Source organism: Notamacropus eugenii, chromosome 1 (genome assembly GCF_028372415.1).
Source record: "Notamacropus eugenii isolate mMacEug1 chromosome 1, mMacEug1.pri_v2, whole genome shotgun sequence".
NCBI classification, from domain to species: Eukaryota; Metazoa; Chordata; class Mammalia; order Diprotodontia; family Macropodidae; genus Notamacropus; species Notamacropus eugenii.
Genome location: NC_092872.1, coordinates 695,820,877 through 695,843,604, shown reverse-complemented (window position 1 = coordinate 695,843,604; position 22,728 = coordinate 695,820,877). Strand labels below are relative to the sequence as shown.

Sequence of the window (22,728 nt, the reverse complement as noted above, 5' to 3'; positions counted from 1 at the left end):
CAAGGAAGACAGCCACTGAAAACGCTTAGATTATGGAGGATGTCATATACAAACAGTAGAAGGTAGGGCAGTGTCACTGGATCACAGAATATATGGAGGGGAATAAGATATAAGAAGACTGGAGACAGGTGGGGAAGGGAATCGGGGTTGGAAGGGCTACAAAAGCCAAACAGCAAATTTTCTATTTGATCCTGGAGTAGGGAGCCAATGCAGTTTATTCAATGGAGGGATGAAATGGTCAGACCCATGGTTTAGGAAAATTAGTTTCACAGCTGAATGGAATGAAGGATGGACTGGAGTGAGGAGAAAGGAGACAGGAAGATGAACCAGGAAGCTATTGAAATAGTCCAAAAAGAGGTGATGAGGGCCTGTTCTTGGTGGTGACAGTGTCAGAGGAGGGAAGGCGTTTCACAAAAGAGAGTTCTCAGAGGTGGAAACAAGAAGACCTGACCATTGATTGGATATGGAGTTGAGGAAGACCAGGTTTCAAGCCAGGGGGTCTAAGAGGTTAGTAGTATCCTCCACAGTAGGAAAGTTATTAAGAAGGGAGGATTTGGGAGGAAAGATACTGAACTTAGTTTTGGAAATGTTGAGTTTAAAATGTCTACAGGACATCCAGTTGCAGGTCAAGAAAAGTTAGGGCTGGACTGGTAGATCTGAGAGCCATCAGCATAGAGATAACCATTGAAAGCATGGGAGCTGATGAGATCACCAAGTGAAATAGTATAGAGATAAGTAAAGGGGACCTAGTACAGAACCTTGGGGACCTCCCAGTATTAGAGAGTATGACATAAATAAAGATCAAGCAAAGGAGACAGAGAAGTGGTCAGATAAGTGGGAAGAGACCAGTAAGGAGGAAAGGATGACTGACAGTATCAAAGACTTCAGAGGAGTCAAGGATGAAAATTGAGAAAAGATCATTAGATTTGGCAATTAAGAAATTATTGGTAATTTTGGAGAAAGCAATTTTGGTCAAAAACCAGACTGCAAAGAGTTGAGAGGTAAGGAAGCAGAGACCCAGCTGCCATAGATGGTCTTCTCAAGCAGTTTTGCTAAGGAAAAAGAAAGATACAGGATGATATTAGGCAAAAGCTGTCCTCTTCAAGCACTTCCCATTCTAATGGGGAAACAACATGCAAACAACTACAATACAAGATACAGTACTGTGTAAATTGGATGTAAACAATAATAATGAAAAGAAGAATTCATGTAGGAGAGCTTCCTAACTTTGAAGATTTTTTGAGTGGGAAAGCCTTCCCTCTGGGTCTTTTAGAGACTGAATTCTGAAAAGCAGACAATGGATTAGATCTAGGATATTCCATTTTAATCAAATCCTTCTCAGGATTTTGCTACAAATTCTTTATATGTAATGGTAGCCAGTCCCTGGCACATAGGCATTTAAATGCTAGTTGACTGTTTTGCAAAGGATGGAAGAAAAGGATTTCCAGACAACTTGAGGCTTTAGATCTGATGTACAAGTAAGGACAAGATAATGACACAGACTTTGAGTCTGTGTGACTGGAAGATCGGTGGTGCCCTTGATGGAAGAGAAGAAGATTTGAAGGGAAACATAGTCAATTCTGTTTTGACCATACTGTTGAAGATGTCTAAAGGAATCCATTTTGAGATATCCAATAGGCAGTTGGTGATAAGAAACTGAAGGTCAAGTGAGAGGTTAGGACTGGATACATAGAACTGGAATTCTGCAGAGATGATCATTAAACTCATGGGAGGTGATGAAATCACCCAGTGAGAATAGGAGTGGGGGGTGGGGGAGAAAAAACCCAACAACTCATTTATCCAAGCTGAGAGGCTCTCCATCCTTCCCAGACTAGAGTAGGAGGTTGCCTGATGATTTGTGCTGAGACTGTAGTACTCGAACCTTGTCCCAGAGGTGAGAGCTAGAACAGAACTCAGAGATCATCTGGTCCAAACTCTTCATGTTACAGATAAAGAAACTGAGTCAGAGAGGCTAAGGCAACTTGACCAAGGCCACACAACTTGTAAGTGGCAGAGCTGGGATTCCTACTCAAACCCTCTACCTCTAAACCCAATGCTCTTCACACTCTGACATATTGCCTTAAGTTCTGATCCAACATTTGCAAGTAGATTGAATCTTCTTTTTTTTTTTTTAATTAAATTTATTTATTTAACTTTTAACATTCATTTTCACAAAATTTTGGGTTACAAATTTTCTCCCCTTTTATCCCCTCCCCCCCTCCAAACACCAAGCATTCTAATTGCCCCTATGACCAATCTGCTCTCTCTTCTATCATCCCTCTCTGCCCTTGTCTCCGTCTTCTCTTTTGTCCTGTAGGGCCAGATAGCTTTCTATACCCCTTTACCTATATTTCTTGTTTCCTAGTGGCAAGAACATTACTCGACAGTTGATCCTAACACTTTGAGTTCCAACTTCTTTACCTCCCTCCCTCTCCACACCTTCCCTTTGGAAGGCAAGCAATTCAATATAGGCCAAATCTGTGTAGTTTTGCAAATGACTTCCATAATAGTTGTGTTGTATAAGACTAACTATATTTCCCTCGATCCTATCCTGTCCCCCATTACTTCTATTCTCTTTTGATCCTATCCCTCCCCATGAGTGTCGACCTCAAATTGCACCCTCCTCCCCATGCCCTCCCTTCTATCATCCCCCCCACCCTGCTTATCCCCTTATCCCCCACTTTCCTGTATTGTAAGATAGGTTTTCATACCAAAATGAGTGTGCATTTTATTCTTTCCTTTAGTGGAATGTGATGAGACTAGACTTCATGTTTTTCTCTCACCTCCCCTCTTTATCCCTCCACTAATGAGTCTTTTGCTTGCCTCTTTTATGAGAGATAATTTGCCCCATTCAATTTCTCCCTTTCTCCTCCCAATATATTTCTCTCTCACTGCTTGATTTCATTTTTTTAAAGATATGATCCCATCCTCTTCAATTCACTCTGTGCACTCTGTCTCTATGTGTGTGTGCGTGTGTGCATGTGTGTGTGTGTAATCCCACCCAGTACCCAGATACTGAAAAGTTTCAAGAGTTACAAATATTGTCTTTCCATGTAGGAATGTAAACAGCTCAACTTTAGTAAGTCCCTTATGACTTCTCCTTGCTGTTTACCTTTTCATGCTTCTCTTCATTCTTGTGTTTGGAAATCAAATTTTCTTTTCAGCTCTGGTCTTTTCATCAAGAATGCTTGAAAATCCTCGATTTCATTGAAAGACCAATTTTTCCCCTGAAGTATTATACTCAGTTTTGCTGGGTAGGTGATTCTTGGTTTTAGTCCTAGTTCCTTTGACTTCTGGAATATCCTATTCCATGCCCTTCGATCCCTTAATGTAGAGGCTGCTAGATCTTGTGTTATCCTGATTGTATTTCCACAATACTTGAATTGTTTCTTTCTAGCTGCTTGCAATATTTTCTCCTTGACCTGGGAACTCTGGAATTTGGCCACAATGTTCCTAGGAGTTTCTCTTTTTGGATCTCTTTCAGGAGGTGATTGGTGGATTCCTTGAATACTTATTTTGCCCTCTGGTTCTAGAATATCAGGGCAGTTTTCCTTGATAATTTCATGAAAGATGATGTCTAGGCTCTTTTTCTGATCATGGCTTTCAGGTAGTCCCATAATTTTTAAATTGTCTCTCCTGGATCTGTTTTCCAGGTCAGTTGTTTTTCCAATGAGATATTTCACATTCTCTTCCATTTTTCCATTCTTTTGGTTTTGTTTTGTGATTTCTTGCTTTCTCATAAAGTCATTAGCCTCCATCTGTGCCATTCTAATTTTGAAAGAACTATTTTCTTCAGTGAGCTTTTGAATCTCCTTTTCCATCTGGCTAATTCTGCTTTTGAAAGCATTCTTCTCCTCATTGGCTTCTTGAACCTCTTTTGCCAATTGAGTTAGCCTATTTTTCAAGGTGTTATTTTCTTCAACATTTTTTTGGGTCTCCTTTAGCAGGGTGCTGACCTGCTGTTCATGCTTTGACTTCATGTCTCTCATTTCTCTTCCCAGCTTTTCCTCCACCTCTCTAACTTGATTTTCAAAATTCTTTTTGAGCTCTCCCATGGCCTGAGCCCATTGAGTGGGCTGGGATATAGAAGCCTTGACTTCTGTACCTTTGCCTGATGGTAAGCATTGTTCTTCCTCATCAGAAAGGAAGGGAGGAAATGCCTGTTCACCAAGAAAGTAACCTTCTATAGTCTTATTTCTTTTCCCTTTTCTGGGCATTTTCCCAGCCAGTGACTTGACCTCTGAATATTCTCCTCACACCCACCTCACCTCCTGATCCTCCCAGCCAGCGTTTGGGGTCTGAGATTCAAATGCTGCTTTCAGCCTTAGGGCTTTTGGCGGGGGCAGGGCTGCTATTCAGTGTGAGATTAAGTTCAGGTGCTGAGGTTGGGGCAGGGCCGCCTCTCAGGCTCAGTTCCCTCAGGGGGTTTATGCACAGACCTTCAATAATGGATCCAGGCTCCTGTCTGCTTGGGGAACCCTGGTCTGCCGCTGCCTCTCAGCTTCTGCCTCCCGAGGGGGCCTGAGTTATGGGGGCACCCCACTCCCCTCTCGACCCACCAAAGAGACTCTCTCACCAACCCCCGTCACCTGTGGGTGGAGGGACTTGTGCGGCCGCTGGAGATCCTGTCCCTGAAGCCTGCTCGGATCTGAAACCTCTCAGTGCCGCGGCCGCGGCAGGTCTGGGCTGGGCTCCGCGTCTGCAGCGCGACGGACCTTTTGCAAGAGGTTTGCAGGTCCCTCTGGAACAGAAATCTCCTTCGCTCCACTGTTCTGTGGCCTCACTGCTCCAGAATTCGCCATGAGTTACTTTATACAGATGTTGTATGGGTTGTGGGTTCGGAGCTATGTGTATTTGTGTCTTTCTACTCTGCCATCTTGGCTCCGCCCCCCTGAATCTTCTTTTTTTTAGCCCCCTTTCTACCTAATCTATGCTCCTTTCCCTTCAGCCTTTGAATGAGCAGGAACATTTCACCCCACATCCATGTTCTGTCTACATTATCCTGATCATCTATTTCTACCTACTTTTCTTGGAGGACCTTAAGCATCATCCAGCTTATCCTGCTTGGCTTCCTAGGACCTGTTTAACAACTGGCAATCCAGCTTCCTCCTTATCTATAGAATGAAGGTTTTAGACTCACTTAGCTCTGAGTTAACCTTCCCTTTGGCTTCTAAATCTATGGCCCAAAGAACCCTTTATTTAACAAAATAAGAGGAAGTTAGTATCAGAGAGGTTAAGCTCAGAGAAGGCCATATTTGCCAAAGAGCTCTCACGTAGCCATGAAGGAAGGAAGCCTAGGTCCTGTCCCTCCAAATCCAGTGTTCTTTGGGGTACAGCAACCACATGGTGGGAGAGGGCATCTATCTGCCATTAGAGAAGAGGCCTATAATACTCCTGCAGGAAACATAGGAAGTAAAATTGATTGTGTTTCTTGCTTTCAACCCTTAAGTTTCTGGGGAAAGTACCTAATTTGGCCAAACCACAAGGAATGCCAGAGAGCATTAGCTCTCCAGACACCAAGAAGAATCGTGGAAATCATATTAACTTCTGTGGTCTTGGACCTTGTCACAGAGTGACCCCTACTGGAGAAAGGAGCAGTTACAATATTGCTGTGAACGAAGAGTTTTTTTCTTCAGGTATCTTGAAGACCTGATTTTCCAATTTGGTTTCTTAAAAAATGCATTTTATTGATGCCTTTTGTACTGATACCACAGTAATTCCCCACTCTCACCTCTAGATGGAACCTTCCCTTCAAACAATTAAGCAAGAACATGCAAACCTTATTTGATATGTGTGTAATAGTCTATCCTAACAATCCCCTACCTCTGTAGTGAGAGAGGAGGTATGTTTCAATCTTTTTAATATCTGTTTAATATCTTTTCTGAGACCTTGATTTTTTTCATTTCTTATTCAACTTCCTTTTATTGATTTTTGCGTTACATTGTGTCAGTTTTTCTCTTCGTTTGGCTTATTGCATCAATTTATAGTCTTCCCAAATATTAGGACATATTTGTCATGTCTTATGATATTCTATCACATTCATATACCATAGCTTTTTTCTTCATTGTCCAAATAATGGACACCCACTTGGTTTCCAGTTCTTTCCTACTACAAAGAAAGCTGCTATGAATATTTTGACATATGTTGTACCTTTGTTTCTGCCTTTAATTTCCTTTAGATTTATGCCCAGTCTTGGGATTGCTAGGTCAGAGGGTAGAGGCAGTTTGGTCATTTTTCCTGCATAATTCAGAAATAATTGAAATCTAGAATAGTTGAACCACTTCACATCTCCACTGATGGTGCATCATTGGACCAACTTTAACTGTTCCTACCTTTTGTCATCTTTATCCATTTAGACGGTGTGAAGTAAAACCTCACAGTTGTCTTAATATACAATTATCTTCTTGCTAGTAATTTTGAGCATATTTCCAGGTGATAATTTATAATTTGTAATACTTTTGAAAACTGTTTGTATTACTTAGCCATTTATCTTTTGGGGAATTGATTTTTTTTCATTTTTTTAAATTTAAGTTTTCAACATTCATTTTCACAAAATTTTGAGTTCCAAGTTTTCTTCCCATCTCTCCCCTCCCCCCACCCCCAAACACCAAACATTGTAATTATCCCTATCACCAATTTGCCCTCCCTTCTAACATCCCTCCCTTCCGTTATTGCCATTTTCTCTTTTGTCCTGTAGGGCGAGATAAATTTCTATACCCCATTACCTGTATTTTTCATTTCCTAGTTATATGTAAGAACAGTACTCGACAGTTGTTCCTAAAACTTTGAGTTCCAACTTCTCATTCTCCCTCCCTCCCCACCCATCCCTACTGGGAAGGTAAGCAATTCAATATAGGCCATATCTGTGTAGTTTTGCAAATGACTTCCATAGTCATGTTGTATAAGACTAACTAAATTTCCCTCCATCCTATCCTGCCCCCCATTGCTTCTATTCTCTCTTTTGATCCTGTCCCTCCCCAAGAATGTTGACTTCTAATTGCTCCCTCCTCCCATTACCTTCCCTTCCATCATCTCCCCACCCTGCTTATCCCCTTCTCCCCCACTTTCCTGTATTGTAAGATAGGTTTTCATTCCAAAAGGAGTGTGCATTTTATTCCTTCCTTTAGTCGAATGTGATGAGAATAAGCTGCATGTTTTTTCTCTCACCTCCCCCCTTTTCCCTTCACTGAAAAGTCCTTTACTTGCTCTTTTATGAGAGATGATTTGCCCCATTCCATTTCTCCCTTTCTCCTCCCAATATATTTCTCTCACCCCTTAATTTCATTTTTTTAAAAATATGATCCCATCCTATTCGACTCACCCTGTGCTCTTTCTCTCTCTCTCTCTCATTTCAAGAGTTACAAATATTGTCTTTCCCTGTAGGAATGTAAACAGTTGAACTTTATTAAGTTCCTTATGATTTCTCTTTCCTGTTTATCTTTTCATGCTTCTCTTGATTCTTGTGTTTGAAAATCAAATTTTCTTTTCAGCTCTGGTTTTTCATCAAGAATGCTTGAAAGTCCTCGATTTCATTGAAAGACCATTTTTTCCCCTGAAGTATTATACTCAGTTTTGCTGGATAGATGATTCTTGGTTTTAGTCCTAATTCCTTTGACTTCTGGAATATCCTATTCCACACCCTTAGATCCCTTAATGTAGAAGCTGCTAGATCTTGTGTTATCCTGATTGTATTTCCACAACACTTGAATTGTTTCTTCTTAGCTGCTTGGTCACAATGTTCCTAGGAGTTTCTTTTTTTGGATCTCTTTCAGGAGGTGGTCTGTGGACTCTTTCAATATTTATTTTGCCCTCTGGTTCTAGAATATCAGGGCAGTTTTCCTTGATAATTTCATGAAAGATGATGTCTAGGCTCTTTTTTTGATCATGGCTTTCAGGTAGTCCCATAATTTTTAAATTGTCTCTCCTGGATCTATTTTCCAGGTCAGTTGTTTTTCCAATGAGATATTTCACATTATCTTCCATTTTTCCATTCTTTTGGTTTTGTTTTATGATTTCTTGGTTTCTCATAAAGTCATTAGCCTCCATCTGTTCCATTTTAATTTTGAAAGAACTATTTTCTTCAGTGAGCTTTTGAACCTCTTTTTCCATTTGGCTACTTCTGCTTTTTATTTTATTTTTTAATTTATTTTTAACACAGTTTATAACAGATAAAGTAATTCAAACTTTTGGTTTGGTGATACTTCTTTTTAAAGCATTTACAATATGGACCACAAAAGAATTTTTTTTAAAACATTAACCAACTGAGACAAATAATATTTATGTTGCTAACTTCACAAGCTCTTGATCTAATTGTCTCCACAGTATTACTAAGAATTAAAGGACCCTAACTTATTGTTGTTGGTCTAAAGTCCTATGCCTAATAGCTTAATTTTAGACAACCTCGGATGTTCCCCTACCCATAATCTGTTAATTCTGCTTTTTAAAGCATTCTTCTCCTCATTGGCTTTTTGAACCTCTTTTGCCAACTGAATTAGCCTATTTTTAAAGGTGTTATTTTCTTCAGCATTTTTTGGGGTCTCCTTTGGCAAGGTGTTGACCCGCTTTTCATGCTTTTCTTGCATCTCTCTCATTTGTCTTCCCAATTTTTCCTCCACTTCTCTTACTTGATTTTCAAAATCCTTTTTGAGCTCTTCCATGGCCTGAGACCATTGAATATTTTGGATGTTTGGGATACAGAAGCCTTGACTTCTATGTCTTTCCCTGATGGTAAGCATTGTTCTTCCTCATCTGAAAAGATGAGAGGAGATATCTGTTCACCAAGAAAGTAACCTTCTATAGTCTTATTTTTTTTTCCCTTTTTTGGGCATTTTCCCAACCAGTTACTTGACTTTTGGGTCCTTTGTCAAGAGCTGGGGATCTGTAAGATCTCAGTTCCTCCCAAGTGGCACAATCAAACGTGTACACTTGTCTGGGAGCAGGGAGAGATTTTTCTGCCCAGAATCTTAGCAGAGTTTCCTCCAGTTCCTCCAAGCCAGCACTGGGGGCTGAGATTCAGATAAGCTGCGAGGGCAGAGTCGCCATTCAGTGTGAGATAAAGATCAGCTGCTGCAAGGCCTCTACACAGGGCTTAGGTAAGAATCAGCTGCTCAGTGCGCCCAGGGGTTTTACGATCCAACAGTGGATGCAGGCTGCTGTAGGGGCTGCTGTGGGAACTGCTGCTGCTTGCCAGATGTGGCCTCTGTGGCCGCTGCCCAAGGCTGGAGCTATGAGAAGGCCCTTCGCCCTTCTCGGCCAGCTGAAAAAACCCTCTCACTGACCTTTGGCACCTGTGGGCTGAGGGATCTTCGAACTGCTGCTACTGTGAGCACCGCACGGCCAAAGCTGGGCTCTGCTCCACACCCAGTGTGACAGACGTTTCTTGTTGACCTTTCAGGTCACCCTGGCCTGGAAATCTCCTCCACTCTGTTGTTCTGTGGCTTCTGCTGCTCTAGAATTTGTTGGGAGTCTTTCTTTACAGGTATTTTATGGGCTGTGCTGGGAGAGCTAGCATATGTGTGTCTTTCTACTCCACCATCTTGGCTCCACCCCCAATTGATTTTTATAAGGCAAAACTTTTCACGTCAATCAAATATAGATTAGTTGAGAACAAATGACTTTTCCCTACTCTGAAATGGTTCCAAAAAGAAATTGTTGTTTTACTCTGATGACCTCAATGAGGTCAGGAGTCTGAACAGAGGACAGACCATAGCATAAATTTCCCTGAGTATAACCACAGATCTGAAAGAAATCTTGCAGAGCAACTGATGGAACACTTTCCTTTCCTAAGACTCACACATCTTACTGCTGCCATTCAAATGCACTTTCCATTTTGCTGGATGGCGACTCCTCCCCAGCTGGAGCTCGTTCCAGAAGAATACAAGATAAAGGACACTGAGCTGAGTATCAGGAGACCTGACTACTAACCTTCTCCAGACCTCAGTTTCTTCCTTTGAAAAATATATAAATAAATACTAGATAATTTGTAAGTCCCCTTCCTATAAAAGTTTTTTTTTTTAATTCTCTGGAATGGAATTTTGAGGCTCCTGGGGACAGCAAACTGTATTTAAGCATGTGACCCTCATGACTTAGGTACTACAATTATTATTTGGTTCATTTGACAGGTGAGGTAAGGGCAACTAGATGTCACAGTGTGTGGAGCACTGGGCCTGGAGCCAAGAAGATTCATCTTTCTGATTCAAATCTGGCCCCAGACCCTTACTAGTTCTGTGACCCTGGGCGAGTCACTTCAGCCTGTTTGCCTCAGTTTCTTTGTCTTTCAAACGAGCTGGAGAAGGAAATGGCAAATTACTTCGGTATCTCTGCCAAGAAAACCCCAAATGGGGTTAAATGTTGGACACGATTGGAAAGTGACTGAACAACAATCACTGAAACAGCTGAGGAAATTCCACACAGGGAGGGTCTTTTTTTCTGTTTTGTTTCTTTGATTAAGCCATATGAGAAAGGAATCCCCTTATAACAAATATGACAAATGGCCATCTAGCTCCTTCTCAAAGATCTCCAAGAAAGGGGAACCTATGACTTCTTTAGGTAGCCTAGACTCTCCCCTACTTCTGTTTCTCAGTAACTTCTCTTCTTTTGAGGTTCGCTTGATCTACATCCAAGATGCTATCAGAATCCTTGTAGTTATTGTCTACCAACCATCCATCAGGACCCTTCTTTTCTTCCCCCCCCCCCCCCAGGCCCCAAACCTTCACATCTTCCAACCATCTGTATTACTGTGAAGAACACTACCATCCTACCCAGGTGTCCTCCATAACTCCTCCCTCCCACCCACCCCCATATCCCACATTGCCAAGGCCTGTAAATTTTACCTGCAATTGCCTTTCATTTATATCTCCTTCTCTCCAATGACAGTGTACCCATGCTGGTGCAGGCCCTCATCGATTCCCACCTGAATTATTGCAGTCTCCTGTTGCTGGGTCTGCTGCCTCAAGTCTCTTCCCACTCCAATCCATCTTCCACTCAGCTGGCACCATGAGCTTCCTAAAGTACAGGTCTGACTATTTCCCTCCCATACTGAATGAACTCCAGTAGCTTTCTGTCATGTCCAGGACCAAATATAAACTCCTCTGGCACTCAGAACTTTTAATAACCTGCCCCCTCATCATTCCAGTCTTCTCACACCTTATACCCCTCCACATACCCTGAGATCTGATGACAGTGGGCTCCTTGTTGCTCTTTGCACCGTACATGCTCCATCTCCTAATGGCATTTTCACTGGCTGCCCTTATACCTGGAATACTCTCGCCCTTCATTTCTGCCTTCTGGTTTCCCTGGCTTCCTTCAAGTCCCAGCTACAATCGTATCTTCTATCGAAAACCTTTTCCAATTTCCCTCAATGCTAGTGGCTTTCCTCTGTTGATTTTCTCTGATCTAACCTGTATACACACACACACACACACACACACACACACACACACACACACACAAAATATGCATAGCTTGTTTGGATATACTTGCTTGTATTTGTCTCCATTAGACCGTAAGCTCCTCAGGACAGGGACTGTCTTTTGCCTTTGTTTATATTTTCAGCACTCAGCACTTAGTTTTGGCACATTTGTTGTTCAGTCTTTCCAGTCATATCCAACTCTTCATGACCCCATTTGGGGTTTTCTTGGCAAGAATACTGGCCTAGCACAAAGTAGGTACTTAATGTTTATTAGCAACTGACTGAAGACCAGGGAAATAAGGCAATTTGCTTGTTTCCACAGCTAGTAAAGTGGAGATCTGAGATTTGGTCCTAGGGCTAATGACCTAGAGAGATAGATAATAAAATCAGATGAATTTGGAACTGGTTGGATGCAAAGGACAGTTATTGGTTCATTGTCAATGTGACAGGAATATTGCAGAGATGTGTTCTTGTCCCTGGCTGTTCAGCAATTTCTGGATGGATAAAGGCTTATCAGATTTTCAGAGGACATCAAGTTTGGAGGGGTAGCAAACACACTGGAGGACAGTGTTGGGATCCAAAAGGATTTTGATAGGTCAGAATATTCTAAATCTATTGAAATGAAATCCAATAGGGAGAAATGAAAATCTTATACTCGGGTGCAAAAAAAAATTGACTTCACAAGTCTAAATGGGGCAAGTTATTTGGAACTGTGGGCAGTTCTGGACTGGGTGACTTTAAAAGGGCACCAATAAGATGGATGGTGTCCAGAGAAAAGAAAGCAAGATGGAACCACATCTTAAGAGGATTGACTGAAAGAATTGGGTGTGTTTAGCCTTGAGACTGGAAGATGAAAGGAAGACCTGGCAGCTGACTTCAGATATCTGGAGAAGAGGAGCTGAGCTTGTTCTTTTTGGTCCCAGAAGGCAGAATCAGAACAATACAATGGGTGGGCATTGTGAAGGGGCTATTTGCTCATTTATCTGTTGAGAAATTTGTGATTGATATAGAGTTAGGGTCAAAACAAAGCAACCTTTCTACCAGTTACAACTGTCCAGAAGTAAAATGGGCTGCCTGGACAGTGCCTCCTTCCTGGAGGTCTTCAGGCAAAGGCTAGAAATGTGTTAGATTTGTTGTAAGGCATTCCATTCCTTTATGGCCACTGAGGTCCCTAAGAGTTATCAAATTCTGTTCAATTTGGAAAGTCCAACGGCTAGATTCCAAGTTCAGGGCTTCTGCTCCTCCAGACCTCGGTGAAGGAGCAGCTCTTCTCAACCAGGAATCCTAATTAGCACAATTATACTTGCATATTGTACAATGTGGTGGATGAAAAGTCAGCCTTGGACTCAAGAAATCCTGAGTCTATGACCTAACTCTGACATATACGAGCTGTGTGACCATGTGCAAGGTGTTAATTAACTTGTCAGTTCCCCAGGCAACTCTCTGCCACTCTTCAATTATAGATGAGCATCTAATCTACACATGAGGGGAAGTTTCCATATTAGGATTTCCCCATGATGAAATCACACAGCTGAACCCCCTCAAATGAATATTGCTCTGACTTTTGAGACTCATTCCTCCCTGGAAAAATCCAAACTGACTCACCCTACAGTATGTCAAGAAGGAAGAGGGGGAAACTACTGCCAGTAGAAAGAGTTCTTAGAAACACAACCATCTTCCTGCGGCTGACTGGCCTGACCCCCAAAGAGCAGTAGCAATGTGTAGAACAATAAAAATACCAATAATAGCTCATATTTATAAAGCACTTCAAGGTTTACAAACCACATTCTCATTTGATTTTGTAGCCCTGGAAAGTATGTACTGTTATCATCTCCTTTTGACAGATTAGGAAACCAAAACCTAATGTAGTTAAGTGATTCATTCAAGGTCTCGCTAAGAAATGGGAAGCAAAATTCAAAGCCAGGTTTCCCAGTCTTGGGCTCAGGAAAACCTGGACTCAAATCCACCACTCCTCTACTTTAACATGAGCATAATGCTGGCTTTCCTCATAAGGGTGTTGGAAAGAAAGTGTTTTGTAACCCTTGAAGTGCTACAGAAACAGGAACTATCGTGATTAAATAAATCCAAAGGTGCTCTGTGTACACACTCTTGTGCACACACAATGAGAATCTAAAAAGTGCCTTCTTCTTACTCTTAAACTTCGACTTTCTTTGTAAAATGAGTCCAAAGGGAGAAGATATAATACTCAGGTTATAATACTCAGGTTTTTCCCCTGGTTTCCCCTATTTCCCCTGATTCTCCTCAGTTAAGCCAAATCCCACAGGCAATAATGCCAAAGCCCCAAAATTGCTAAAAATGTTTATTGCCAGTAAGGCTAAGACAGCTTTCATCCAGTAATACTGCCAAGTGGAGAAAGTGGCATCTGGTCAGAGACCTGATAAGCCCTTAGGACCTTCTGGCAACCAATTTCTCAGCAAAGTGCTCCTCTTTCCAGAGCTGGTTGTGAGCTGGGTCATTCTGCTGCTGAAGCTGCCTGAGCCAGGCAAGCTGCTGAGGTTCTGTCACTTATACTGGGGGGAAAGAGGGGGAACGAGGTGGGCTGCACACACACTCAGCATCTTGTCAATGTCCACTTGGGTCGACTTGTCCACCTCGGCCTTCAGCTGGCCAGCCGGAGTAAAGGGCAGGATAGGCACAGACTCCCGTCCTCCCTCTTCTGCAAAGGAAGGCAGCCCACGAGGGGGGTGGAGGGAGCATGTGGAAGAGGGACTTGATTTGGCCCTCACGCCAACCCCAGCTCTGGGCAGAATGGAATTCGATCTTTGGGATCACAGTCATTGTCAGGGTTGTTTCCTGGAATGGTCATCAAAGTAGTGGACCTTTGCATTAGAGCTGGTAGGTCTAGAAGCACCAAGTCCAGCAGGGGGAGAACAAGAAGGGAAGTTTCTTAGAGTAACACTGACCTCCCAGGGGCCAGGCCTGTGGCCTTTCAGCTGCTGCCTCCTCCGGGCCTCTAGATGGCTTGTTGGGGACCAAGCCCAGTTCCACTTCGACCTCAGCTTCTCCCTCCCCAGCCTGGTTCAGCTCAGGGTTGCTGTAGTTGATGTACTGATACAATGGCCTCAGGCGCTGAGCTTTCCCTGTAGGTGACCATAAGTGTGGCCTCTGAGCCATAAAGAGCACCCTTCAGGAACTTCCTTGGGGAGTCAAGAGAAGGGGTTGGGGGTCCTTAAAGAGAAGACCCAGAGCAAAGGCTTCAGGGAATACTGAAAGCAAAGGCTCAGACACTGACAGCATAGGCCAGGTCCTTAGAAGCACAGAAGCTCTGTGCCCACCAAATGCCACTCACTCTCCAGCCCGAGGGCTTCTGCCGGGGTAGGTACCACAGTAGCAGTGGTCAAAGCGGGTACCACCCCAAGGCTCTTGCGTTTCTTGGCCTTCTTGTGCTGTTTGGCTGGTGGGGAGGGTTCCCCTTGCGCTCCGTCAGACTCTTCCTTTCTCAAGGGCGGCCTTCTCAGATCAGTATGCTGCACCTGTAGCTGGGCCTCCACCCTGGGATGGCATGGGGAGAGAAGGAATAGGGGAATGCTGCCGAGAAGCACGGCCACGCAGCTCCCCACAAACACCAGCCCCCTCACGTGGGGCTGCGGCCCTGCGGCTGGGCCGGCTCCAGCCTCTCCCGGTAAACTCCTTTAACCCCCGAGGGGAGGAGGACGTGGTTGCCTTTAACCCTCTCTCGTGCCACCCCCTCCAGGCCCAATTTGCCCCAGGATATGGAACTCTATGGCCACATTTAGCCCATTACAACCTGCTAGCCTTTTCCCTTCCTCCCAGCCAAATCCTTCTGACTCTCCCTCCCCTTCTCCTTACTGACCATTCCCCACTAATCCCCGCACCCCCCTAGCTTCCCGCCTGCCTCGCCCCCTCCGCAGGGTCAGCTCGGTCCTGCCCAGCGCCCCTCGTCGGGACAACGCCCCGCGCCTGGGGGAGCTGGGGCGTTTCACCCTCCCCTCGGTGGGGGGAGTGGAGGAGGGGCAGGGCAGGCTGGCACCCCGGCCCTCGCCCTCTCACTTGGCCGGCTTCCTCTTGAGCCCGTGGCTGGCCCGCAAGGGCAGGGCCGGCGGCGGGGGGCGGGGACCCCGGGGCTCCAACTGCTCCTCATCCTTTGCCAGCGACTCCCCGGGCTCGGGCTCGGGTTGGGGCTCCGGCTCCGGCTCGGGTTGGGGCTCCGGCTCCGGCTCGGGTTGGGGCTCGGGCTCCGGCTCGGGTTGGGGCTCGGGCTCCGGCTCGGGTTGGGGCTCGGGCTCCGGCTCGGGTTGGGGCTCCGGCTCCGGCTCCAGCTCGGGTTGGGGCTCCGGCTCCGGCTCCAGCTCGGGTTGGGGCTCCGGCTCCGGCTCGGGTTGGGGCTCGGGCTCCGGCTCGGGTTGGGGCTCCGGCTCCGGCTCGGGTTGGGGCTCCGGCTCCGGCTCCGGCTCGGGTTGGGGCTCCGGCTCCGGCTCCAGCTCGGGCTCCAGTCCCGGCCCGGCCTGGCGCTCTTCCCCCTGCGGGTCACCGAGGTCTGGGGCTGGAGCGGATGCCACCAGCCCCGGGCCGTTACTGGGAGCGTGGGCAACCCAGTCTCGTTCCCTCGCCCGGGCCCCCCCCCCCGCCCCCTTACCTTAGCTGCCTCAACCCCTCCCTCCAGGCGATCCCCCACCCCGGACCCCAAGGCCGTCCCCCTCCCGCCCAGCGCCGTCACCTCTGCGCCCGGGCCCCCGGGACTCGCTGACCCAGCCTGCTGCCCCTGTGGCCTGCCGGGCCCTGCCATGGCCATGACGGCAGGGAAGGGAGACGGAGGTCCCCTTCCCTCGGAATCCCGGGACTCGTCCTCCCCTCTTCGCTCGAGGGACGGGGGGAGTGTTAGGACAGGGGACTCTGATCGAAGGTAATCCTGGGCCACGGTTATTCGGGTTATTGACGACGTGATTGGCACTGGAAAGAAACCCACGAGAATGTTCCTCCGGCCAGGGGTGGGGAACCTGCTTCCAGGTCCTCCGGTTCTGTCTTTTGACTGAGTCCAGGTTTTACAGAACAAATCCTTTTGTTCTGTGAGGTTTGGAGTCAGTCCCAGGGCAGCCCTTGAGGACCTAGAAGGCCACATGTGGCCTCCAGGCTGAAGCCGGGGGGCCCACCGCCCTTCAGCTTCAGAAAATGAACAAATTCCTGCCTTCTTCCAACAAATGTGTTTTGAGGCCTTTGCTGGGGCAAGCAGCTGAAATTTTAAAAAGAAATTACTGTCTCTGCACTCAGGGAGCAAGCTTTCTCTCATGAAAGCTAGCATCCTCACAAATACCTCATTCTGTTCTCACAGCCCTGGGATGCAGGTGCTACTGTCCCTGCTTTATGGGTGCAGGTGTTCACAGGCCACCAAGTGTCTGAGGTCACATTTGAACTAAGCACTCTAGGTGAGGGCTCTAGCCGCGGAACCACCCAGGGCAATAGTAGAAAAGGTATCTATACCACTTGGCTTGATGATTGTCATCACTTACCAGAGTCAGTGCTCATCTCTGTGCTTATGACTCTAATCTACTTACCCAGCCTTAACCTCCCTGTCCATCTCCAGGATCACATCTCCAGCTGCATATAGGACAGCTGGAGCTGGATGTCTCAGTCACCTTAAACTCAACAGGTCACAAACTGAACTCATCCCCCACCCCACCCTCTACTTCACCAACCCTCCCTTCTTCCTAAGGTCCCTCTTATTGTGTCAAGTGCCACCATCCTCCCAGTCCCCCAGGCCGCACTCTCGCTTCCCATGGCCAATCCAAGTCCTCTGGATGTTTTACCCTTGTAACATCTCTCCTCAGCTGCCCCCTTCTCTCCTCTGACACCACTATCAGCCTATTTCAGGTCTGTTCAACTCACCTAAATTACTGTCACAGATTTCTGGTGAGTCTCTCTGCCTCATGTCTCTCCCAGGCCAGCCCTCCTCCACTCAGCTTTCAAATTGATTTTCCTAAAGGGCAGGGCCTGACCCTTTATGGCCTCCTGCTTAACAAATGTCAATGGTTCCCTGTTGCCTCCAGGAACAAATATGAAATCCTCTGGCTTTTAAAGGCCTTCAGAACTGAACTTCACTGCCTTTATACCTTCTGGTCTTCTTCCACTTCAGTTTACTCTAGGTACACTGAAATCCATTGACGCTGGCCTCTTTGCTGACTCCAGGCATTTTCACCGACTGCCTCCCAACCCCACTCCATGCCTGGATCATTTTTCCTCCTCATCTGATTCCCCTGATTTCCCTCCAGTCTTGGCTAAAATAAGTCTCAGTCACCTTTTGCAAGAAGCCTTTCCTTATCCCCCTTAATGCTTCTGAGAGCATCTCCAACTTACCCAGTATACATCTTGTTTGCGCATAGTTGTTTGCATATTGTCTCCCCTTCTTAAAAGCAAGAACTGTCTTTTTCCTTTCTTTGTAAGCCCAAAGCTTAGCCCTGTGCCAGACACAAGCTTACTAAATGCTTGTTAACTTGACTTGACCTAAGTGCCCATAATACAAAAGGTATTTTTTGTACTTGCCAGAGAGGTAGGAACAAAGTGTTTACTGGAGGGAGGGCCCCCCTGGTTTCTAGATTTGGCTGGCAGGAGTTAGAGAAAGCTGCCCTCTGGGCAGAAATGCTCTTTCAGTTGGGCTTTGAAGGGCTTGGTGAAGCCAAAGAAGAAGAATCTGAGGACCTTGGGGAAAATCCTGGTTGAGAGGCTTGCCACCCTGGCGGCTGCTGTACCACCAGCCAGCATGGTTGGTCCAAGATGCCCTGCTTCTTTCAGGCTGCTGAGAATCCCCAGCTTCCTTCAAAGCTCAGTTCCAATGTCACTGCTTACAAGAGACCTTGAAGTTGCGACTTCCTTCTCCCTCTGGAAATTACTTGGAATCCACTTCTATTTTCTATGTACTTGTTGCCAAAAAGAAAAAAGTGTGTAAACTCCTTAAAGACAGGGACCTGTTTCCTTTTCTGTCTTTGTAACTGGGGCCTAAGTCAGGATGCTCCCAGAATCCCAATCCCTTATCTGTTCTCCAGTTATCATTTAACTCAGGGCTGAAGGGAGGGTCATTTAGGGAGGAGGGGAGAAGAGAAATGGACAGAATGCTGTTGAGGATGGTCCCCATCTCTCCTCAGAAATCTGTCTCTGACTGTGAAGATTTTACCACCTTTCAGAGATTTCCAGGGAAGTATATACTTTGGAGGAGGGAGGCTGAGGAAAGGGGCGGGTTATAGAGATCAGGAGAAAGGACAGCACACTGACAAAGCACCGGGTAAGGGTACTGCATCGAGTGCTTTCCTCCTTTTCCTATTAACCCTTGGGATTCAAACATCCCTCCTCATCATTTCTTCAATCCAGTGACACTGGTCCTCTGGCTGTTGTGTTGGCTCTGGGCATTCTCTCTGACTGGCCTCGATGCCTAGAACACTCTCTTTCTTCAGTTTCTTTTAAATCTCATCTTTTCCTGGAAGCCTTACCCAACTCCTCCCTCCCTTTTGTTAATTATTTCCTCTTTATTTTCTTTAGGGTTAGTTTTTTATATATTCGTTTACATGTTGTTCTCTCCCCCACCCCCTCCCCATTAGATTGTAAACTCTGTCTTTTGTAAGCATGGAGTGCCTTTTGTTTCCTTGTATCCCTATTGCCTAACACAGTGCCTAGCACGTGGTAGGTACTTAATGATTATTTATAAATTAATCATTTCAGCTATGAACACATGCCAGCTGAAGCCAGGCTGCTGACTGCCATTGGTTTCACAGCCATTGATGTTGGGGCCACAGCAGTGTGGCTAAAAGATTTTGTAGAGTCTCTTAGAGAGTCGCCATTCACAAAGAGTTGGGGAAATTGGAGGTGGATGGTTGGGAAGTGCCCAGCTCCTGGGACCTGGAGCACTGTCTTCAACAACTGGGAGCATGAGGAGAGCTGGATCAGTCATTTAAGAAATATTTCTTAAGTGCCTAGCGTGTCTCAGGCAGTATGCTAAGGAATGGGGATACAAAGGCAGGCAAAACAGTTCCTGCTTTCTAGATGCTCATAATTTTTTGGGGGGGGACAACATGCAAGTAAACATGTACAAACCATATACAGAATAAATTGGAAACAATGAAGGAAGGGAAAGCACCGGAATTAAGAATAATGAGTGGGGCAGAGCAGCCAATTGGAAATTCAAGTCTAGATTGGCTGAAGAGCTAGAACATCAAGAAAGCCCGGATGCCAGCCAAATGCCTGACACTTTTCCCCTTGCTTTCTTGACCTAGAGAAGGGTCCTGCACAAATGACCCTCCCTTATTTCCTTCCATGACCCAAATGGAAACAGTTGATTTGGGATGGCTCCCTAGGGGTTCCAAATAAATGGGAGGAGGTTTGGTGACTGGGCAGCTTTACTAACTGGCTATATACCATGTAGCCACAGAAAAGTTGATTGCCTATCAATGCAAAAAATTATCAGAGAGCAGACCATTTCCAAAAGGTGGGGGGAAAATCAGAGCCATGCCTCATGTCATGCCCCAGATTCATTCAGAACCCAGGTCAGCAAAGGCCAATCCAGCTTGGACAGCTAGCACATGCACAAAGAAACCATGTTGGCACATGGACCCCTGGGCTTGTGGCTATGGTAGTGTACCACCTGGTGGAGGAAATCACACATTACACTTCCTTGGGAGGCTCTCTTCCAGGCTGACAGAAGAGGGGACAGAAGCCAGAGATGGGCTGCTATTGCTATTTTAGCACTTCACGTGTTACCTGAGCCGGCACAATGTCACATCCACGGATTCATGTAGACATAGGGATAGACTGCATCTGTGATTTCCCTGGTGCAAGGAAATTCCAGATAAAGAAACTTCCTTTATCCATTCAGGTCAGCACCTTCTCAGCAGCTTAGCCTTAGAGTTAGTTAAGTGATTTGCCCAGGGTCACACAGCCAGTCTGTGTCGACAGCAGGGCATGATCCCAGGTCTTTCTGGGATCTCTCTGGCCAGCTCTCTGACCATTAGACCACACTGCCTCTCTCTAAGTAGACTTTTAATAAATGTTTGGTGAAGGTCAAATCCTCACGTGACCTTGAGCAAGTGACTCCTCCTTTCTGTGCTTCAGTTTTCTTATCTGTAAAATGAGAGGGTTGGGCTAGACCACAGAATCTTTAAAGCCCCTTCCAGCTGGGAGGTCAGGTCACCACATGATTATGGGAGCCATTAAATACCAGGCTAACAAGTCTGGAGTCTATATTTGAGGCGATGAGTGGTTTCTAAAGGTTTCAGGGTAGGTAATATGATCAGAAGAGAGCCTTATTAAGATTAATTGGGCAAGGGTGTGAAGGAGGCAGTGTAATTTGAGAACATTGAACGTGGAATCAGATGCCTGCTCTTCCTGTAACTAGCTGTGTTACACTGAGCAAGTCACTTAACCTCTGAGAGCCTTCTTTTCATCATCCCTAAAGCAAGTATGTAGACTTCCATTTAGGACCCCACCGGCTCTGAGAAACCCATGATTCTAAGCCTAACCTCTCTGCTATCTCCAGCTGCTTTCAGACATCTCAGACTGGATATTCTGCATACATCTTAGACTTGACACATCCAAGACTGAACTCATCATCTCTCCCCAAAAACTTCCCGATTCCAGGCTTCTCTATTACATCCTCCTTGTCCCTCAGGCTTGAAATCTAAGTGGCTTTTTGTCTCTTTACTATTTTTGACCCTGAAACAGGATGCCAAGGTCTGTTGTTTCCATGTTTTTCCAGAATGTTTTTCCATGTTTTTCCTCTGTTCTCCTCTGATACCTCCACTACCCTCAGACAGACCTTTATCACCTCATGCCTGGACCATTGTGATTGCTGCTTTGGTGGATCTGCTACCTCAAGTCTCTCCTCATTCTGCTCCTTCCATTCCATCACCAAAAGCAACTCTTCTAGGTTGGGGATCTAACCATGTCACTCCCTTACTCAGTAAAACTCCACTGGCTCCCTGTCACCCTATACGAAATCCTGTTTGGAATTTAAAACCCTTCATAACCTAGGGCCCTCTCGCTCTAAATTTTCTAACTTTCTTGCACTTTATATACCCCTCAAGTCCTCTTCCATTTGTGACATTGGCCCCCTTCCTAATCCTCAGAGAAGATACTCCATCTCTTGGCTCCATGGTTTTCTCTACCTTGTTCAGCAGCATGTGGAGCAGATCGTGGGAGTGATCCAAGACTAAGGCTCGGCAGGGCACCATCATCGATGTGATAAGAGGGCACGAGACTTGAGAAGAGGACAGTGTAGAGTTGGTTCACCCGTGGGGTCAAGATGGGAAAAAGAGTGTCGTTAATTGGGTGAGGATTGGACAGGGAGGGAACTGAGAGGTCCATGGCATGGACGAACAGGGTTGGGGAATGGAAAGCAGAGGGAGAGGGAGAATCCAATAACCTGTGGTCAGATAAATGATGCTGGGGTGCTTAAGGGAGGATGTTGAAGTCCTCTGGTATATAAGCAGGAGCTGGTGAGGAAAGACTGTAAGCTGGATCCAGTGAGGGAGGAAGATTTGGAGATCCATACACAACAGCTACCAGAATTGTGATTGGGTGATAGATTTGAATTTCACGAACATTGAAGCAGGAGAAGTTTCTGGGTGATGGTGGCACCTGGAAACACCAAGGGGAAAGAGGGAAAGTACAGCCAGTGCTGGAAAGGATGACCATGGAGACCTCAGCAAGAGACTGGGGATGGGAAGAGCAAGAAAGGAAAAAAATGGAAATATCCATTATTACTATCATCGTTGTAGTGTTCATCTACAGGAGCACAGCCTGCTGGAGCTGGTAGGGCTCTTAAAGGTTATTTAATCCAGATACTTATTTTGCAGATGAGGAAACTGAGTCTCACTGGGGTAAAAAGACTTGCCCAGAGTAACCTATCGATTAAATGTCTGTGACAGGGTTTGGTCTGAGTTCTTCCTGATTCCAGGTCCAGCCCTCCATACCCTGTGTCACCTGGTTGAAGTAACAGGTGCCAGGACCCCCAAATCCATTAAATTGGCAAACAGTATAAAAGACTAGAAACAGCAAGGTGGTACCACAGTGTGTAGAGTACCAGACCTGGAGTCAGGAAGACTCATCTTCCTGAGTTCAAATCCAGTCTCAGATACTTCCTAGCTGTGTGACCCTGGGCAAGTCACTTAACCCTGTTGGCCTCAGTTTCCTCAGTAGAATGAGCTGGAGAAGGAAATGGCAAAGCCCCAAATGGGGGCAGACACAACTGAAATAACTGAACAACAAAAGAAACAGTTCTGCTGGAGGGCACACCAATCAATTCTTTGTTATTATTTTAAAAAATTTAATTAATTTGTTTTCAGTTTTCAACAATC

The 22,728-nt window shown here is 45.6% G+C and overlaps 1 protein-coding gene across 2 annotated transcripts; it reads right to left on the bottom strand.

Annotated features, from left to right (window-relative positions):
* Positions 1-13,713: 13,713 nt before the first annotated feature.
* Positions 13,714-16,593, bottom strand: C1H16orf86 (chromosome 1 C16orf86 homolog). Of its 2 annotated transcripts, none has more exons than XM_072636068.1 (5): positions 16,110-16,593; positions 15,443-15,912; positions 14,721-14,923; positions 14,335-14,511; positions 13,714-14,224 (listed from the first exon to the last, which is right to left on the bottom strand). In XM_072636068.1, the coding sequence occupies exons 1-5, from the start codon at positions 16,509-16,511 to the stop codon at positions 14,154-14,156; spliced, it is 1,323 nt and encodes a 440-aa protein (XP_072492169.1). In that variant the 5' UTR covers positions 16,512-16,593; the 3' UTR covers positions 13,714-14,153. The 2 variants fall into 2 exon arrangements, with proteins under 2 accessions (XP_072492169.1, XP_072492168.1); XM_072636067.1 differs by having other exon boundaries at positions 13,714-14,087; positions 16,110-16,554.
* Between the last annotated feature and the right edge of the window lie 6,135 nt (positions 16,594-22,728).

Excerpts from the sequence above, each read along its gene's own strand:
- C1H16orf86 (XM_072636067.1), bottom strand. The coding sequence starts at position 16,511 with ATGTGGCCTTCTAGGTCCTCAAGGGCTGCCCTGGGACTGACTCCAAAC. Across the intron at positions 14,924-15,442 it reads CTCAAGAGGAAGCCGGCCAA|GGTGGAGGCCCAGCTACAGG; the intron begins GTGAGAGGGCGA and ends ATGCCATCCCAG. Across the intron at positions 14,512-14,720 it reads AGAAGCCCTCGGGCTGGAGA|GGAAAGCTCAGCGCCTGAGG; the intron begins GTGAGTGGCATT and ends GGTCACCTACAG.